Raw genomic sequence first — 19,185 nt, 5'->3', positions numbered from 1 at the left:
GGGGGCGACCTGGTGAGAATTTGATCCTCCCCGAGATGCTCTCTGTCTCCGACTGGAAGAGATGAGGACTCGTCTTGTGCCTCATTTTTAAACATGATCTCCTGTTACGACATGCGGGTTCCTGTGCTCTGATTAGACGCTTCCTCCTCGGGCATGGACGACCTCAGCTCGCACCTTCTCAGCGGGCTGATGGGGACGTCACATGTCAGTCATTAACCGGCCAGAGGGATCACAGCAGAGAGTGAAAGGAAGCAGCATTTTAATAGAAAAGAAGGGTTGAATCTCTGCTCCCTTCTTTTTATTTATCTTTAAACTGTGTGTCTGATTTAAGTAGTGCCTCGCTTGTATCATCACGACATTAAATCACAGAGCAAAGTATCTGTCTCTCTTTGAGAAAGTTGGAAGATAGTTTCACAATTGGTGCAACTGTTTGTTTTTTTAACGGCATTTCTCTTATATCCACCTGGATACAAATATTCTGTGTTGTTAGAGGAAAATAATTTGCAATTATGTCTCAGATAGACTCAGATATGCCAGAAATTTGACAAAAAAAGTATTAAATTGACAGAGGAAATGTTCCGGTTACCATCTTTATTTGGGTTATGAAAAGGCAGTGCAACTTGGGAAACAGTATTCAGAATATTTTCTTTATCCAAATAGTTTTGAGAGTTGTAATAAAGGTTTTCAGACAACCTTTCGGCTTCATTTAGAGATTTAGCTATTTGTATTTGAGAAAAAAAATGCTGCTACGCTCTGTGACTTCGACGTTACAAACTTGGGCTGTGTGTGGTCTGTGAATGCAACAACACATCACGGCAAAACGTGAAATAGACACGTTGCACTGTCTAGGCGTGAAAGTTACACGCAAAAGTTACTCAAAGTTATTCCACGCTTTGCCTGCAGTGGACCGGCGTGTCTATTTCACGCTTTGCCATGATAATGGGTTGGTGTATGATCATACTGACAAATCCAAAGCGAAGGAGCCAAAATTGTCACAACAAGTGAAGCCCTTTTCCTCTACGGCTGCAGTTCAGAAACATGCACACAGGTTTTCTACTAAAAAGAGAAGGACAGGAGGAGGGAAAACTAAACTTCACCTCAGGCTGAAACATATAGGTTTCTCTCCCGGGGGCAATATTTATGGTAAGCAGCAGCTATATTTGACTTGGGGGTGCATTGAGGCCTGTATGGCAGTATTTCTTAAACTATGGGATCTGGCCCTTAATTTGATCACAGGTCTGTTTCTGGTGGGTCCTCACACGTCAAACACACCAGTTTGTTTTAATCAGCTCAGGTCTCAAAGCAAGACTCAATTTACACAATTTATGCCTGAGCTGAAAAGGTTTAGTAAACCTGGCTATAGAAGTGCAGTGTGTGTGAGTCCCCTGTCAGACCAGAGTGCTATGGTGGCCAAGCCAAGGCCAGCGACTGGTAGAGCCACTGGGAGAGTAATAACAGATTAATGTGGCGTGCCAGGCCCCATGACCAGACGTGTTTGACGCTAATGCTCCACTGTATATTATCCAGCCTGCAGAAATGTTGGATGTGAGCGATGGGATCCAAGGACAGGGATGTTTAGGTACTAATTACCAAACAGCAAGGCACAAGTCTCGCTCCATATTTCCTTACTCCTGTGGAAACACTAGGCAGGCTCCATTTATTTTCTTTGACTGTTGTTTCTGGCAAGACCGCGTCTCAGTAAACACCACTCGCCCACCATTGTAAATCCGACAGGCGCAGATCTTTCAAGTTAGACTCCTTTGAGGAAAAATGGAGACAGATCGGATGGCGGCGCTCGGGTTTTCCGTCTTAATGAGAGAGTGGAGAAGAGGGATGGCGTTTGATCCCTGGCATGGAAGCCTCTATTTAAGCCTGTCAACGGTCATCACTCTCCCTTGCTCTCCCCTCCGTTCTCTCTCTCTCTGTTATGGATAGAGAAACAGACCTGCACCACTGGATTTGATCAGCTCAGTCAGGCACACTTTAACCCTTTTCAGAACCCGGCTGCTCCGTGTATCTCTCTCTCTCCCCCTTCCCCCCCACCCCCCGCCCCCTCCTGACAATCTGCACGTATCAGTGCTGATTGATCACCTTGCTGGGAAAGAAAAGAAAAGGCAGAAGCAGATCTGTGAAAATATTATTTTATTTGTGGAGCTTTGCAGTGAGCAAGCCTCTCAGTCATCATGCTCCAATTTCATATCATATGTTTGTCCAAACCACACAAGAGCCTTATGGTTCCTCAAGGAAGTCTCGCTATAGTTGCAGCCTGACACCACGCCAAAGACGATAAGCCCCAAGACAAATTTCCACCCCCGTCTGCATGGACAATGAAACTTTTGAACTTTAACTTTTAGGCGGCGGATGTTGATGGACTCCTCGGAGCGGAGGAAATGTCTTTCTGATGAAGGGCTGGAGGGCAGAGCTCCTGACCATCGCGGACCTGGCCTGCAAGGCACTTTTCATCGCAGCACTAATGGCTCTACCTAATCAGGCCTGATTGGGGCTGCTAAATAAATACGCTCTCCATTTATAATATCATGTGTAACTTAAGACAAAATCAATACCTCGACTGAACACTAATAGCTGGAGGCTAAACAAATGTCTTCGCTCTGGCTGCGATACAGATTTCAGAATGAGTCAATCAGTGACATTGGCATGGATTTCTGATACTTCCAAATAAAGGCACATGTATTTTCATATTTCAAAAGGCTCTGTATCAGCTTTCAATATAACGGATTCATGCATGCAAGCAATTCACAGACTACCTTTCTTCTAAGTAATTAATGCTGTCATTAGCTACATTTTGTCTTTTTGTATGAGCATATAAACTTATTTTTTAAATCTTTTTTTTTTATTATTAAAATCAAACTTTCAGAAGCAGGAGTGAATTTCAAGATACATATAAGCTTGAGGAAACAAAACAAAAAAAGCTCTGCAGCAGCGACTATCGAAAAAAGAAAGTGCAGCTTGTAGCAGTCATATTCAGCAGACAATTAGCGTCAATCATCAATCAGAGATGAATCAAGGTGTCTCCCCGGGAGCCAGAGCTTGATAATAAACACTAGAGTCAGACTAGACTCCTGTGGGCTTGGGAATAAATAAAGTGAACGACCCTGACATCAGCAGCTAGTAAAGCGTTTGGCCGTGTGGCGGAGGACGTATGAAAGAGAGCTTTGTGTGATGAGAAATAAATACCGACGGACACAATCATGTTTAAGCGAAAAGAGTTATGTCAGAAGTTGCACAGCAGCAGAATTTGAACCTGGTTTTGAATTGTGAATCAAGTTAAATGAGTTTGATTTATCCTCTGCTCCACTTCTGCTCCGCCATGTCTGCTTATGTGATTGAAATACCATATACACCGTGTGCTGAATTTCTGAAATCCATCAAATCAGGGGTTGTAAAGGAGTATAAGCCACCCAGAGACACAGACATCGGACCCGTTTACTATGACAGACAAAAATCTCAGGTTTCTGAAAATACCACTGAAGCAGACTCAAAAGGACAGTCTTATGCATGTTCAGAAGTTATGTATATTTTTGTATGTTGTGTGATGCTGGTTTAGTTTGTTACAGCTCAGGTCAGCCGGCAAGTTACTTGGCCAGTCTCCTCGCCACGTCTTTGTAGGCCGTCTCGATCTCAGCGTCAGCAGCACAGGTGTTGGTGAACTCATCATGCGTGTAGGCGTTCTGCAGATACCGCCACACCCCCGACATGTCGGAGGGGATGTCGTAGTCGCGGTACTTCTTAGCAACAACCTAGGAGAGAAGGCCAAGCTTTTACTTATTGTGCAACCAGGCATCTGGGAATTGGGGAAGTTTCTGTTTGGGAATGTCCCTCTTCCAAAGTTGAGGGAGTTCACAAACAGACAACATGGCGGCCCCCCCGGAAAAGTGACAAACAGCCTCGTTGACATCCAAATAAACCAATACAGAAACAAAATGGAGCTAAGGAGGTCACTGTTATTTGTACACTGCATTTCTATATATTTTTTTATGTATTGGTTTTGTGAACATTTAACACAGCTAGCAAACTCCCACAACCGAGTCTGCCTATTTCACCTTATTTCCATACATTTCTCCCTCTCACTGCACATGCTGCCATGCCAAGTGACGTCAACCCTGCTTCTCAAAGACCTCTCACTTCCCTAGTGGGATATTCCTAATTCAACGGTGTTCATGTGTATTTCCCCACTCTGCAGTTCCCACGTCCCAGTTGCTCATGAACGCACCATTGACCAGCCCCCCCCCCCACCCACCTAATGTCAACCCAATTCATTTAAATGCATATAAAAATCAACCCAGTTCAGTTCAGCAGCACCACAAGTTACAGTCTCCAAAATGACTATTCAGCCTCAATAAATCTACACATCTCTCAATCAGATCGAATAACAACTGAACATTATGATCCTTATGAAGGGAGCATTTATTGCTTGGCTGTGTATCGTTCTTTATGCTTGACCAGTTTGTGGTTTTAATGTGATGGCTGATCTGCTCATAGTCACTGTTATGTTCAGTGCCGTCGGAGAGGTCGACTATTTTTTGATGAGCTGTTGTTGCAGTTTAGCTTTGTTTAACCTGCATTCCCCAGCCTGCCTCATCTCATCTCACAGATAGAATAAAAATGGACTTTCAACAATGTTTGTAGGCATCTTCTGTGCTGTTCATTCATCGCTGCCTTCCATTGGAGCAGAGAAGCCGGAATTTCCGACTTCCGGGTGGGTCATTTAAATTAGCACGACACCTGAAGGCGGATTTCCGACTGAACGTCAACAACCAAGATGGCCGCCCCGCACGTTCAACGGCAGTGGAAGTTGCAGTGACTATTGCCGTTCATTAGCGCTTCCGTCTTACTTGTGACTCATTAAATCGGTCGTCCGCACAGTCCTGTCCGACTTCTATCTGTGGACGTGAGGCTGCGGCGTTCAACCGCAAAACACAGCGTTGTTATCATCTGGGATGCTAACCCGGCGGCATGAAGAAGAAGTGAACTCGGGAGTAAAGTTCACCCCGGGTCCTCCATCCGCTGTAAGTGAAACACGCCACAAGTCAACGGGAACGTTTCTGTCAGTAACGCCACATGGCTATTGAGGGATTAGGTACATTTTAAACGGGGTGAGATGGGGGCGGAGGTGGTGCAGTCATCAACACGGTTCCCTCGTGGAGGCAGGCTGCAGGCTGCGGGGGGAAAAGTTTGCGCGGTTTCCCGTTTTGTCCGGATGCTCCGGTCTTCTCCCTCGGACCGCAGGCGCATTTCATTTAATCCACAGAGGGTTCAATTAATGTTGCGCTCTTAATCGCCTTCAGGTGTGAATGCTTGCTTGTCACTTTCACGCCCAACCTTCTAACATCTGGGTTTTTTTTATTTTTTATTATTATTATTATTGGTGGAATGTAACGAAGTACATTTACTCAAGTAGACGAGATGTTTAAGGAAATTGAGTTTCACATCATTACTTCCTTGTTATGCTACCTTCATCTTCTATATGTTGCAAACAAACATTGTACTTTGTACCTTTTAGTTTCTAGTCATTCAGATTAATAATTTGTATCAATTATGGTGTATAATTAGAGATGACGCTACCCATCAGATTATTAAGTACTCCAGCTGCAACGTTAAAGTGATGCTGGCATGAATGAATCAGGAATTATTATCCCATAAAATAATGTAATTCTGAAATGGCCACTGTTACTTTAGGTTCTTTAACTATATTTCGATGCCAATACTTTTGTACTTTTACTTGAATAGGAGACTTTTACTTTTACACTGCAGCATTGGTACTTTAATAGAAGTAAAGGAGCTAAATAGTTATTGTATACACTAAACAACGGCAAGGACAAATGAAGCTGATGGGAATGCGATTAGTTGTGCAGGTGTCTGGTCACACAGCTGCAGGTTGCACTGGTGGAAAGGTCAGACGACAAAAACCCAAAGTTGTTGATATATTTGAAGCAACAGACTGACCTTGCTTTACCTCTTCACTGGTTAAACAGTAGAAAAGCCGTTTTTATGCTTCATACTCTTGCAAAAGGAGACATAGACACTGTAGCCAACTTTATGTACTGGACTACGTTATTATTTTTTTTTTTTCTTGCATGGCTGGAGAAAGAAACAATTTATCTTCATTTCGGAGAGCTTGTTGGTGGTTGCTGGTTATGTTTATACTGGAACTGTTTTGATGTGACATCATGTTGTCTACATGTCACCAAAAAGGAGTGCAATGCATGAGTTTTTAAACAAGACGAGTTTCACTGTTGTTCACATTTAGATGTCCAAAATAACAAAAATCAAAGGTTCTTTTTTCCTATTTATCAAAAACAAATGTGGTCTAGTAAACCCTAATCCTTATTCTCCTCCTCTTTCTTTACCTTGACTATGTGCAGTTTGGGCAGCAGGTTGCAGTCTGCGAGAGTGAGCTCGTTCCCGTCCAGGAAGCATCGGTTGGAGCCTTTCTCCTCCTCCATACTGTCTGCATCGATCTCGTCTGGCAGCGAGCTGTTCAGGTAGTCATCCAGCTTCTGCAGGGCTCGGGTTAAACCTTTCTCTAGAACTACATGCACAAGCATAGTAGAAAGTGACCATAACTCACTAGGTGGCAGCACAGCAAACTACACGAGTCAAGCCTGAGTCGAGTCCAAATACCGGACTCTGCTACTACCTAGTGGAGCAATATTATAATGACTGCCATGTATTTTTTTTTAATCTTGTTCTGTTGTGCGTTTACGTCTGTGAGTGTAAATGGCACAAAATGAGCGGCCCACCGGCGTTGGCTTCTGGTTTGGTGTTCTTGATGTAGGCCGAGAACTTGGCGAAGATGTCATTTCCAGCTGTGTTGGACTCTCTCTGCTTGGCAGCCAGTTTGGGATACCTGAGCAGGCGGGGGGACAGAGGCAGGAGACGCAGTCAGACCGAGCCATCTGGATAGCATTAACACCTGGACTGGGGCTTAAAACATGTTACACACTCGCACCGAGTTGGCTGCGCGCCCCTTAAGCTCTCTCACACTAAGGTCCATTTATAATGTAAAAAACTTTACAGGCAGTAAAAGAAAGATTTAGTTAATCTGACATTTTTCTCTGGAAATGCTCACACACAGGCTCTGATGTTTTTTAGGTCATTTTTTTGTTTGTTTTTGAATGACAATAACAAAAATAATAAACCTGTCTTGACTTTGCTGAAATGACACAAACGTTGTGGCTGCTGTCAGTGTAGCTTTCGATGGAGACACTTTAGGTTTTTGTTTCTAAGAATTAAATGTCCGAAAGTACCTGATGCACATATATTCCCAAATGATTTACAGCAGCCATAAACAACAAACATATCAGTTAACGTCAGACTTCATCTAATGCCGCACTCTTTTACTGGACTAAAGAGTTTCCTGTTCTTTCAACAGTGTTCCTGAAGTGAAATAAATCTAGCTAAAAGCAGGATGTGTGTAGTCAGTGGTCTAATCTGACACTGAGCTCAAAGTGTTTTAAAACCTTGTAGCTGAATTACTTTGGAGGAGAGAGCGTTTCCTCCAGAAACTCTTCAATCTTGTTGATGTCTGTCTTGACCTCTCCGTTGAAGGTCAGGAAAGGAGGGTGTGTCCCCGGAGCCAGGTTGTGCAGATCTGCCGGCTTTCTGTGTCGGGCATAAAGAAGGCAGGACGTCATGAGGAGCAAAGCTTAGCGCATACTCTTAAGGGTGCCTTTTGTGCGGGGAAGCTTGCTGCGTCTCTGTATCCTGACCTCTTGAGGTCGACGGTCGTGACATTGAACACGACTCCTTTGAGCCAGAGGATCATGAAGAGACGCTGAGAGAAGGGACAGTTGCCAATGCTTTCTCCATCATTGCCTGCCTGCACACAAACACAAGATGACATGAAACAGATCAGTGAATTATGACATACTGTGGACATACACTGTAGCTTATACAGGCAAACACAAGCATACAGTGGAGGAATAAAATAACAGGAACAGAGTGACCGCAGCAGTAACTGCAGTATAAAAAATGACCGTGCTGTGGAGAGTTGAATCAACAACCAGTGCAGTCTCAATAAATCTAACCTGAAAAATTCTACATTTATCAAAGTACACTTGTATTTATTTATTGCAAGGCAGCTCTACAGTGTGCTGGTGTTCTTTTTATGCTCCAATGTTTCCCAAACTGTGGTATGTGTACCACAGGTGGTACGCGAGGCTCCACCTTGTGGCACACAAGAGTCTTGCTGAAAGGCTTAATTTGCACTCCTGCTGGCCCAAGTCCACAAAATTGTTATTTCATTTCATTTTATTCCAGACAATAGTCATTACATATATACTTGACAGTAATGTAGAAAGTTGTCAACCATTTCAGTAACGTAGGAATAAGATTTGCCTGTGCTTAGCCACATGGGTGATGTGATGTGATGTGATGTGATGTCGGACATAGCATAATGCTAAAGTTAGCTTGACACAATCGGATTGTGATTCCTCATTTGTTGATTTTGGCGAGCAGAATAAAAGTCATGTTGAAATGACTGTAGGGTCCAAAAAACAGTTAAGAGCAAAGCTCTGGAAGTGTCGCTTTTCAATGCTGAGGAGGCGTTGGAGTCGCCAGCTGAGCCGCCAAGTGGCACCTCTTCTAGCAGGAGACATAAATGTATTTTTTATTTTGAACCCATAGCCTTGTTTTGTTGTTATATAGTGTATGAGGCCATTGTAGTTAAATTGGGTAGTTTTATTGTATTAATTTTTTGGGGGGATATCTGCTCCGGGAAGGGGGAATTTGGCAAATTTGACTTAGTACATTGTGGCACATGGTGTGAAAAGTTTGGGAGCCTGTACTCTGTTTCATCCCAGTTAACCAGAGGTTTGAGTGCAGGAACATGCATCCACTTACTGCTGAGATCTTGTTGCCATATTCACAGGGATTGGTGCAGTGAAAATCAAGTATGTGACGCTTTGATCACAAGATTGAAAACTTACTGTCGTCGGTTAAATACATATTTGGATTAGGTGATAGTTATCTTGTTATTTTTCTAATATGGCTGCTCAGAGGAGAGTTTCCTGCATAAATTTAAACATAAATGCGAGCCACGAATTTGTTGTTAGAAAACGTGTGATGAGGACTGAACACTTTGGGAATACTTAACTTGTACTGAATGTTGAGAGAAATATTCAGATCTTTTAATCAGACCAGGTAAAATTACTTATATGACTCCATGGCAAGTGAAAGTGCTACACTGGAAATATAATCAAGTAAAATTATGTATGTATTACTAGAAAAGTGTCAAAGATAAAAGTATCACTGATCTCTGTGAATTTTAAACAATTAGATATTATCAGATGAGTTTATTATTACCAATGCACTGAAGTGTAATTAACATTTTACTGTTGTAGTTAGTCGAGTTGGAGCTCGTGTATTATATACAGTTGTATAAGTATATGTGTATTTTCTATACTGTTGGCTAGTTGAGCCCCTTCCACCTTGAACTGACACAGGGTGTACGTGTTATTAAAATGCAGTCTGCCTGTATTTTCAGAAGGTGGCAGAGCGTGTCACTTCGATGAAGAGGTCGACTCGTACGACTGAGACTCAAATAGATAAAACATTGTTGTGCTTCACTGTTGCAACAGTTCCAATCGAGAGCTTTTAGAAGAGGTTCAGTAACATCACTGTTGTTGACTCGATGATTTAAGGCTGTTATTTAGCTTCAAATTTATAGTTTTGATTAAACATAAAAATGCTAGATTTTTCAAATTTCAGAAAGTGTATTTCCACATTCTCACACATTTCTCTGATACATCGAGCTGTAGGTTGTTGTTTTCGACCTCACAGTTGTGGAGCTGTTACTGGTGTGTTTTTCAGGTGGAAAATAGCCTTTGATTTTAAGGGTTAATGCGTGATAGTGGATTGTATTGTTTCATGCCAATATTTGTATGTGAAATCTTCAATATTTATTAGTAACAAGTAACTAAAGCTTCACTGCAGAGGTACAATATTTTCCTCTAAATTGTATCAGATTAGAAGGATTGGAAGTGTAAAGTTGCCGGGAAAAAAGATGCTCAGGCAAAGCATGAAGTGCCTCAACTTTGTTCTTAAGTACTGTAAGTACTTGAGTAAATGTACACCACTTCTTATACAACCCAGTGTCCAAATACAATTGGGTATGTAACAAAAGCAGCACGGTCTGCCTGACAGATAAAAGAAGTTGACCAAATGCCAAAAAGTAAGCAATCCAAGTTCAGAGAAATCCAAATGGATTTGAAGTGGTTTCACTATTTTCTTCAGAATTAAACATTTTTTCCAACATTGTTAAATGAAAAAGGACCATATGAAAATATTCAATATGCATGTTTTCCCTCTGACCGCGACACGACTTAGAATCACTTCCTCTCCATCACACACACTCGTAGTGATATCATGTGTCGACATGTATGGACACGCAGCAGAGCACCAACAGTGACACCTGATCCACTGGCCCCGCTGAATTATACATAGTGATTCCATCACCTGGTTCAATGGCCACTGGGGCACAGAGTGCAGCACCTGACCTGCAGCCTGCAGTTGCAGCAGAACAAGAGCACTGACCTCACGGTCAACGGGGTGAGATATGACAGGTGGAGTTGTTCAGTGCATTCATGATCTGGAAATTAAACTCTCTTAATTTTAAGAAACCAGTACGTTAATTTCATTGTGTGCCATTTAAATATTTCTATTACTAAAGTAGGGTTTGATGGCTGATATCAAATATAACATTTAGATGATTTACTTGAATGCAGCACCAGCAATCACTTTACAATAAAAGATACTGCACAGAAAACATTTGGCCTTTCATTACATGAGGACGAGGCTCCCAGCAAAGACCAGAAAAACGAGCTGTCAGTCTGAAAGTAGCTGAGCCAACTGTATGCGCGCCAGCCATTGATGCTCTCAGTGCTGTCATGCTGTCTGTGTGCATGTGAGGCTTCTGCCTGTGCATTGTTATGGCTAGGCTCAGTCGCACGGCGGTAACACAATACGCAGCCGGCATATAATAGCCAATCATCATCTAGAACACCGAGGACAAAAGCTGTCACACACAACTAGACCCGTAGGCACGAGGAACGAGAGTGTATGGAGCCGCTGAGTGATGTGATGGTGAGAGGGGTCTCCCGGAGGCAAAGTTACTTCATATGATCCATCGTACATACGGTACATACTACATTATAACTGGGCATCGGGGCCCTTGGTTTGTCTGACCACATATTTTAATTGGAATAAGTGACGGCGTGTTATTAGCAAGGGAGTGTGAACAAAATAATTCCTTGTTTATTTGACTGTAATTATTTAATAGCATAATATGGGACCCTTAACCCTTTTCAACTCAACTGTACAAATGCACTTTGTTCTAATAGAAAGATCAGATTTTTAGGCTCAAAGGAACACAAGTAATTTAGTGTTATTCTTCCAGACTCGGATTAGAGACGGATTCAAATAGGAATGGCCAATATTGTTGCAATAGACATGCAGTCATCCTGACCCCTTTATTCTATTGCTGGACCCTGCACTTCCCATAATGCAACTGATCATATTTTTTGTTGTTGTTTTTTTTCCAATGGCGCCCCAACACCTGGAGAACACCAACATGTTTCAAACTTCGCACCCCGATTTCTTATGATTTACTGCCAGACATTAACGGCCCCCAGTTATTACAGGTGCCTGTACCTGCTTTGCTGCTTCCTGTTTGGTGCTGAGGAAATCTCTTCTCTTCGTTGTCTATAATGGCCACGTTTGCATGAGCCAAAGTTATAATATTAAAAACAGTTGATATTTATTAGAACATCAAGACAAGCAAAAGGCTGCTTAATGAAAGCTCTGATGGCCACTCAGTGTATCATGTCATGCTTGTGTCTTCATAACTGGAGTTAGGGCTGTCACATTTATGACATTTTAGTTGGTGACTGTGATTAGAAATTTTAACTACTTTTTATTATAGTTACAGTTGAAGCTCAATCGTAGTTTAATACTACACATGGATCTTATGAAGAAGAGGAAGAGCCACATATTCGCATTGAACTTTGGAACATATAAATAAAGATTACATTCCTGTTTGCCTTTTAGACTTTGTAAACAAAAACAACCGAAAGATGGTGTCTACAGTCATCAACATGCTGTTTCTCGAGATAAACAGCTGGTGGCGCTAATTCTCCGCTCGTGTGCCATTAAACCATCAAGAAACAAAGAGCACAACGAGATGACATCATTAAACGTGTGACAATCAAACTTTAAACAGTGGGAAATGTGTGGTGGAAATATGTTGTTGCTGTGAGTTTCATCCAGCTGTTTTTACACAGATGAATGAAGACAATTCAAGCGATTACGTAAAATAGATGCGGTCAGCTTAAATAATGGCGATCAGGCGTAAATGGCCTAACAAGGGTCCTGAAATATGCAGACACGGCCTGTGACCATGACACTGCATGCTTCCCCACCGTGCAGCCTGTAGTCCACTGAGCGCTTCAACAATCCACAAATATTCTGACTTGCACCACAGCAGCCTGATTCCTGCTCTACAGTATGTGGGGCTCCTGTCTAGCATTGCAGGACAGTTCTCGGCCCATGTAGGTCACATCTCAGATGACAGCCAGAGAAATAAACTAATATTAGCATTGCAGCTACAATAATAATAATACAAAAAATAAACACTCTCTAAATGTCCTGTACATAAAGTTTGTGCATCAGTTTGGCGCTACAATTCACAACGGGCCCTAAAGTGAGTTTAATTTCATGAAAAACAATATTAGCTAAAATAATTACCAGTTTACAATCTCCAACTAAATGTGACACAACAGACAAATCATTGAGCCACACTAGTTAGCTGTCTGGACATACAGTGTCTCTCTTGTGCTAAAACAAAACAACACAGTGAATACCCAGACATAAGGGTGCTGATTGTGTTGTTGGTGAACTTAAACCAGCTGGCCGGTTTCCTAGGAGGTGGATTGGCTGAAGCCCGCCTTCACAACACCTAATTGGGTCAGTGCCGGCACATCAGCCTTCCCCACCTGTGTCCACCTCACCTGCCCCAGGTGGAGTCACCTGCCTCTAACACTCCTCTGGGAACCTGAAGTACATCTTGTTATGGAGTGCAAAACAATACTGCTGTATCCACTGAAGGTGGCACTTCAAAACATTTTGCTTTATTTTCAGACAAGCATCATGTGACTAGTGAAGAGCTGTACAGGAATAATACCAGGAATCCTTTGTATATGAAAGGACAGTGGATGACTTAACTGGAGCCTCTTGTTTCATTTCCAAGAGAATAATCCCAACACGCAGTTATAAATCCAAACTAAAAACATGACATTATGCAGTCCTTCCTGTAAAAAGGTTGGTCTGAAGTAATGGTACCACCGCTGTGTCTGAGGTGAGCATCCTACCATCAGCAGGCAGCTTCAGTAACACTGTCACAACAATCCTGGGTCAACACAGAGCACAGTGTGCCGGTGCCACAGTAACTCTACCTCTACTATTGAGTTACACGAGCTTTCCGTAACACACAGCAACGCTCCGCTGAAAGATTCTGCTGATATATCGTCTCTATCTTCATTAACGTTAGAAAATGCTTCAATCATAGTTTAGTTTCTGTCTTACCTTTACAAAAAGTTCAATGTCAGGGTCTCTGTCTTGACCGTTTGTTGACATGACGCCTGGTGCTGGACTGGCTGTCTCCTCAAGTCTTGTTTCTTTTTTTCTTTTAAACTACAATCCTTCCTCATCCGTGGAGGTCTACATCCTCCAGAAAAAAAAAAAAAAAAAAAAGATGATCCTCTCTCAACTGGGAATGATCTCTCACACCTACAGAAATTCTGTTTCCTTTCAGCTCTAGTCCCTGATTCAAGATTTCCACCACTGTTTGTCCTGTAAAAGCAGTTGTCTTGCTTGTTTGTGTCCTGCAGGTGAGGCTGAGAGTCGGTCCAGTTGGTAGTTAGAGCCCTGTGCTCTGATTTAGGCACAGATGGATAGCAGAGCGAGCTCTCACTGACACAAAGTGGAGAACAGGTGTCAGTCCATACCAGGGGGTGGAGCCCCATCGCTCTCTTCCCACCACTACAACCAAACTCCCACGACAACACATCATTACAAGCACTTATACTGTCTTATTTGACCCATCTTCCCCAAACCTCTTTATTTGTTATTTTTTTTATTATGTTCCACCATTACGTTTGGTCTTTTGGATTATTTTTATCAAATCAAATTAAAGAAGCCTTTCCAAAATTCACAGATATCATCACACCCTATAACGTTGCCAGAAATGGGATGATATTTGTGTCTCCTAGTTTCTGTGTCTGTCACTCTGTTGGTTTTAGAGTAGCGGAGGAGCAGCATTCATTTTTAATTCATGTTCACGAGTTTGACTCTGGCAGGTTATATTTGATCACCAGAAGCAGACCCGGGGAAGATTCCTCTGTGAATTATTGATGCTTGGCGTTGGTTGTAGCATTCATTTGGAATTAGCATTCATTTAAAGAATGGCAATGCAGGAGGAAAACAAAAATTAAAAGCAGAGTTGCACTGTCAGGCTTTTTGACAAAAGACACTCTGAGAGAGAGAGACAACACAGAAAATAAAAACTCACCATCCAAAAGTCAGAACATAAAAAGAGAAACAGATGTGGTGGATAGGGCTTCTTTTTTTTTTTACTGTTTCTATTTATAGAGCAGCTCCCTCTCCTGGCTGACAACATGCAGCACAAACCAATTACTGGGTGCAGTGGAGGAGGAAGGCGTTCATTATCATGTGTTTACGATGCCAAATTAACGAATCATCTCTAAATGTGTTATTTTGGGTTTTAGTCTATTTGCAAAGTTACAGACTGCAGCTTCCACATGATGAAAACTATGCACGATAATGAGCTGAGACCTTTCAGCTTTAGATCAGTCAACAGTTTTCAGCTAACAAACAGAGCATCAGAAAATAGGATTTTAAAAGAAACTTCATATTTTATCATCTCACCATGCAGATCTGAGAATCAATTCAATTTGGCTGATTTGATGAATATTAAAGCAATATTTAAAGATTTAGGGAAACCGACTTATTTATTTTCTTTCTATCTGAGTGAGAAGGTCGATAGGACTCCTCCTCATACCCATTTGTTGAATATATGATTAACTAGGGCAAAAACTGGAAACGGCTCGCCTAGCTCTGTCCAAAGGCCAATATAAAGTGCCTGTTTCCATCACCAGGTTCTTATCCACCTGTAGCTTAGAAATCTCCCTATAAATTGGTTAAAAGAGTGATTAAAGAAAGAGGACATCGTTTATTACTGAGCTGTAAAGGTGCTGGCAGGTGAATTGTATTCTCAATCTTTATGCATAAGGTAGCTAACTATGTACAAACACAAAGAGTTGCCTCATTTTTTAAAATCTAACTCGAAGCAAAACAACATGTAAATGTGTTTCCCAAGATGTGGAATGTTTTTTTTTTCATTTAATTTCTTGATCCTTGATGGTGATAAAACCTTCAAGAGTTTCCAAGAAAGGACCATGTGGTTTGTGATCTTTTAAAACAAAGGGAAGCTCAAACCACTGACTTGTTGGGCTAATCATTCACCGTCAACATCAGGTGAGGGAGAGTGTTTGAACTCTTCATGTGTTGACCCACTTTCCGAACGTCTTAACCCAACATTGTCTTACTTAACAGGAGCCATCAGTGAAGATGAACCCGAAGAATGAGACTCTATGGCCCGTCAAACCTTCACAGGGACTCCTGGAGCATCTTGTGCCGTTTGGCGTTATCCTAAACAGAACTTATCATGCAGCATTAGAAACAAACTGTCCCGTGTGAAAACGCCTCCCAGTAATAGCAGTGATGGCCTCTTCTGTAGTGGGCGGCTTCAACTCAGAAAGGTGATCTCCTACTTTTATAGCACTGCTCAGTTTAGTTTATGGCATCTGTTGAAGATTAAACTGTTGGGAAATCCACCCCCGGGTTGGAGTCACTCCAATAGGAAGGCCGGGGGATAGAGGGTGGGTTGTCACTTCCACAGTGAACTATGGTCCATGTTTATCATAATTGTCATATAACAACATAAAGATAGTATATCCATTGATGTGCAAAATGTGTTGTTTTTCCCCTTTTGTATTGTAAAGGTGTTAAATGTAGACTGACATCAACTCTTTGCCTGATGAAGCTCATAACAGACATTCTGTGTGATTTTGCAGTGTTTAAGAGACACCTTTTCTTGGAAACAAAACATTATTTAAACTAATATTCAGTCCTGTTCCTGTAGGGCTCAAGATGTGGACAAAATCAAATATCACACTTTTTTGACTAAATACCTTGATATTGCAATGATATTGTAGGGACGACCATACACAGTGAGATTTAATAAATACGCGTCAGTAATGTGGATATAATGACTAAGTGGGGGAAAAAGCAAATAATAGAACAGCTGGTATAATACGATATCTAATCTCATTATGATATGATAGAATATTAGTACTGACATGCCTGTAACAATAATGATAGGATTGGGAATAGCAACTTTATGATTTAGTAAAAGAAACACTCCTTACTATGACCTATTATAAAAGCCTTTGCTGATGTCACACAGAGCTTCTTGAGTCCAGCCCACTCACTCAATCTGTATCAGTAAACTGAGAGCACACTCCACTGACATCACAGAAAGCAGCAAATCACACAAAGGGATTGGCTCAGGCTTGGAGTTCACCCCTGGTTTCTATGGCCGTACAGGAAACAAGTTAATCATTACATCAGCCAGCCTCCATGATCAAAGCCGCAGATAAAAGTTATGACAGAAAGAAATCACCTGCAGCCATCACATTTCTCAAAACAATACATGAATATTTCTGAATATACTCCTGCATAGTAGTCTAGTGATACTTCTACCACATAATACTACTTAAATGACCCCCGGCTTCAACAGTACACCATGTTGTAGCTATTAACAAGTTAATTATAATTTCACTTAGAACTTACAAGCTTTAATATTATTACAGTACATTATATTATTAGCATCGTATGATCTTGGAGGCTCATAAGTTGTGTTTTCAGCTCAGACCTTTAAGGAATGATTAAATCACCAACATTAACCAGAAAAGAAAACCTGAAGTTAACACAACATGGCTTCAAGGAGCCTTTTGTCAAAAAGTTTAGTTCTCGGTTCATCAGCTTCCCTCCAGCTGCTTTATCAAATGCTTCGTGCTGAACTCTGAGGCATGCTGATGCTTGACCTGGTCAACCCCGCTGAGACGTTCCCGTTTAGTCCTCCGCTGACCTGTTTATAGGCCCACAGTATATTTCTTACCTTGACGAACAGGGCCACATCAGGCTGGCTGGGATCAGCCGGCGCAGCGCTGCTCTCATCCAGAGTGACATTGTCCATAGTTTTGAGGCTGTAGTCAAGAGACTCTTCCGGCGTCGGGTCAATTTTGGGGTGGGTGTATGCCATCATCAAGCCATCCTCGGCATTATCCTCATACTGGATCTGCTGGATCGGCGGGTCGTCACACGGGTCACCGGGGGAGACAGACGAGTCTGAGGAGGCGGATGAGCGTCTGGAACTGTCGTGGGCCTCGCCATTCACCTCCTCCACCTTTACCTCCTTCGTCACCGCTACTATTTCCTGAGCCAGATCTTCGGCTTTAATTTCTTCTTCGTCACTGGATGAAGAGGACGAGCTGCTGTGTTTGTCCCCGTCCCTGATGTTCATGTAGTCCAGCGAGCTGCGCTCTCCCTCCACGGAGGCGTGGACCCGCTCCTGGCTGTACAGGTCCTCCCTAGCCTCACCTGAGTTCTCGTGTTTTGGGTTGTCAGCTCCATCACGGTGCTCCTCGGCCACGGTTTCATGAACTATTGTCTCGTAGATGTTGTCCATGTTTGCTGGTTTATTTAAAAAAAATATATATATATATATATATGCAGACTTTGTTGTTTAATGTAGAGTGGTCAAAGTGGTGGCTTGCAGTCCGCCTGCCTCTGACTGACTAAGTATCTGGGCAAATTCCAGAGATAACTTATAAAAGACCTTTGATCCTAAAAGTTAACAAGTAAAGGCTGCAAAGCTGAGGCCTGTGCCTTCAAAGGCATTTAGACAGAGAAGGTACTTAAGTTTTAAATGAATATCTGAAAATACAGTGAAGGAAATAATTATTTGATCCTTTTCCGATTTTGTAAGTTTGCCCACTGACAAAGAAATGAACGGTCTGTAATTGTAATGGTAGGTTTATTTTAACAGCGAGAGACAGAATATAAAACAATAAATCCAGAAAATCACATCATATAAAAGTTATAAATTGATTGCCCAGAACTACACGGGAGGAACTTCTTAATGATCTAAAGACAGCTGGGACCACAATCACCAAGAAAACCATTGGTAACACACGACGCCGTCATGGATTAAAATCCTGCAGCACTGCAAGGTCCCCCTGCTCAAGAAGGCGCATGTACAGGCCCGTCTGAAGTTTTCCAATGAACACCTGAATGATTCAGAGAAGGCTTGGGAGAAGGTGATGTGGTCAGATGAGACCAAAATCAAGCTCTTTGGCATCAACTCGACTCGCCGTGTTTGGAGGAAGAGAAATGCTGACTATAACCCCGAGAACACTGTCCCCACCGTCAAGCATGGAGGTGGAAACATTATGCTTTGGGGGTGTTTCTCTGCTAAGGGGACAGGACGACTTCACCGCATCGAGGGGAGGATGGACGGGGCCACGTACCGTGAAATCTTGGACGACAACCTCCTTCCCTCAGCCAGGACACTGAAAATGGGTCGTGGATGGGTCTTCCAGCACGACATTGACCCAAAACATACGGCCAAGGCAAGAAAGGAGCGGCTCAAGAAGAAGCACATTAAGGTCATGGAGTGGCCGAGCCAGTCTCCGGACCTTAATCCCACAGAAAATCTGTGGAGGGAGCTGAAGCTTGGAGTTGCCAAGCGACAGCCTCGAAACCTTAAGGATTTGGAGAGGATCTGCAAAGAGGAGTGAACAAAATCCCTCCTGAGATGTGTTCAAACCTGCAGACCAACTACAAGAAACGCCTGACCTCTGTGCTTGCCAACAACAGTTTCTCCACCAAGTACCGAGTCATGTTTTGCTAGAGGATCAAATACTTATTTCACACAATCAAATGCAAATCAATTTATAACTTTTATATGATGTGATTTTCTGGATTTATTTTTTGATATTCTGTCTCACTCTTAAAATAAACCTACCA

General features: G+C 42.3%; 1 protein-coding gene across 2 annotated transcripts; it reads right to left on the bottom strand.

The window, feature by feature from the left end:
* Nucleotides 1–2,127: 2,127 nt before the first annotated feature.
* Nucleotides 2,128–17,916, bottom strand: clic5b (chloride intracellular channel 5b). Of its 2 annotated transcripts, none has more exons than XM_069714235.1 (6): nt 17,276–17,916; nt 7,731–7,840; nt 7,498–7,623; nt 6,762–6,868; nt 6,369–6,550; nt 2,128–3,758 (listed from the first exon to the last, which is right to left on the bottom strand). In XM_069714235.1, the coding sequence occupies exons 1-6, from the start codon at nt 17,843–17,845 to the stop codon at nt 3,594–3,596; spliced, it is 1,260 nt and encodes a 419-aa protein (XP_069570336.1). In that variant the 5' UTR covers nt 17,846–17,916; the 3' UTR covers nt 2,128–3,593. The 2 variants fall into 2 exon arrangements, with proteins under 2 accessions (XP_069570336.1, XP_069570337.1); XM_069714236.1 differs by lacking the exon at nt 17,276–17,916 and adding an exon at nt 13,600–14,355.
* Between the last annotated feature and the right edge of the window lie 1,269 nt (nt 17,917–19,185).

Source organism: Brachyistius frenatus, unplaced genomic scaffold (assembly GCF_029030835.1).
Source record: "Brachyistius frenatus isolate BFR_SWC_R1_liver_20210118 unplaced genomic scaffold, ASM2903083v1 Contig_128, whole genome shotgun sequence".
In the NCBI taxonomy this organism is placed as follows: domain Eukaryota; kingdom Metazoa; phylum Chordata; class Actinopteri; family Embiotocidae; genus Brachyistius; species Brachyistius frenatus.
This window is presented reverse-complemented; position numbering and strand designations above follow the sequence as displayed.

What these genes read in the sequence shown, in the direction of transcription:
- clic5b (XM_069714235.1), bottom strand. Translation starts at nt 17,845, where the DNA reads ATGGACAACATCTACGAGACAATAGTTCATGAAACCGTGGCCGAGGAG. An exon ending in ACGACCGTCGACCTCAAGAG is followed by an intron (nt 7,624 to 7,730) that starts GTCAGGATACAG and finishes TGCCCGACACAG; the next exon opens with AAAGCCGGCAGATCTGCACA. An exon ending in CCAAACTGCACATAGTCAAG is followed by an intron (nt 3,759 to 6,368) that starts GTAAAGAAAGAG and finishes CTTCTCTCCTAG; the next exon opens with GTTGTTGCTAAGAAGTACCG.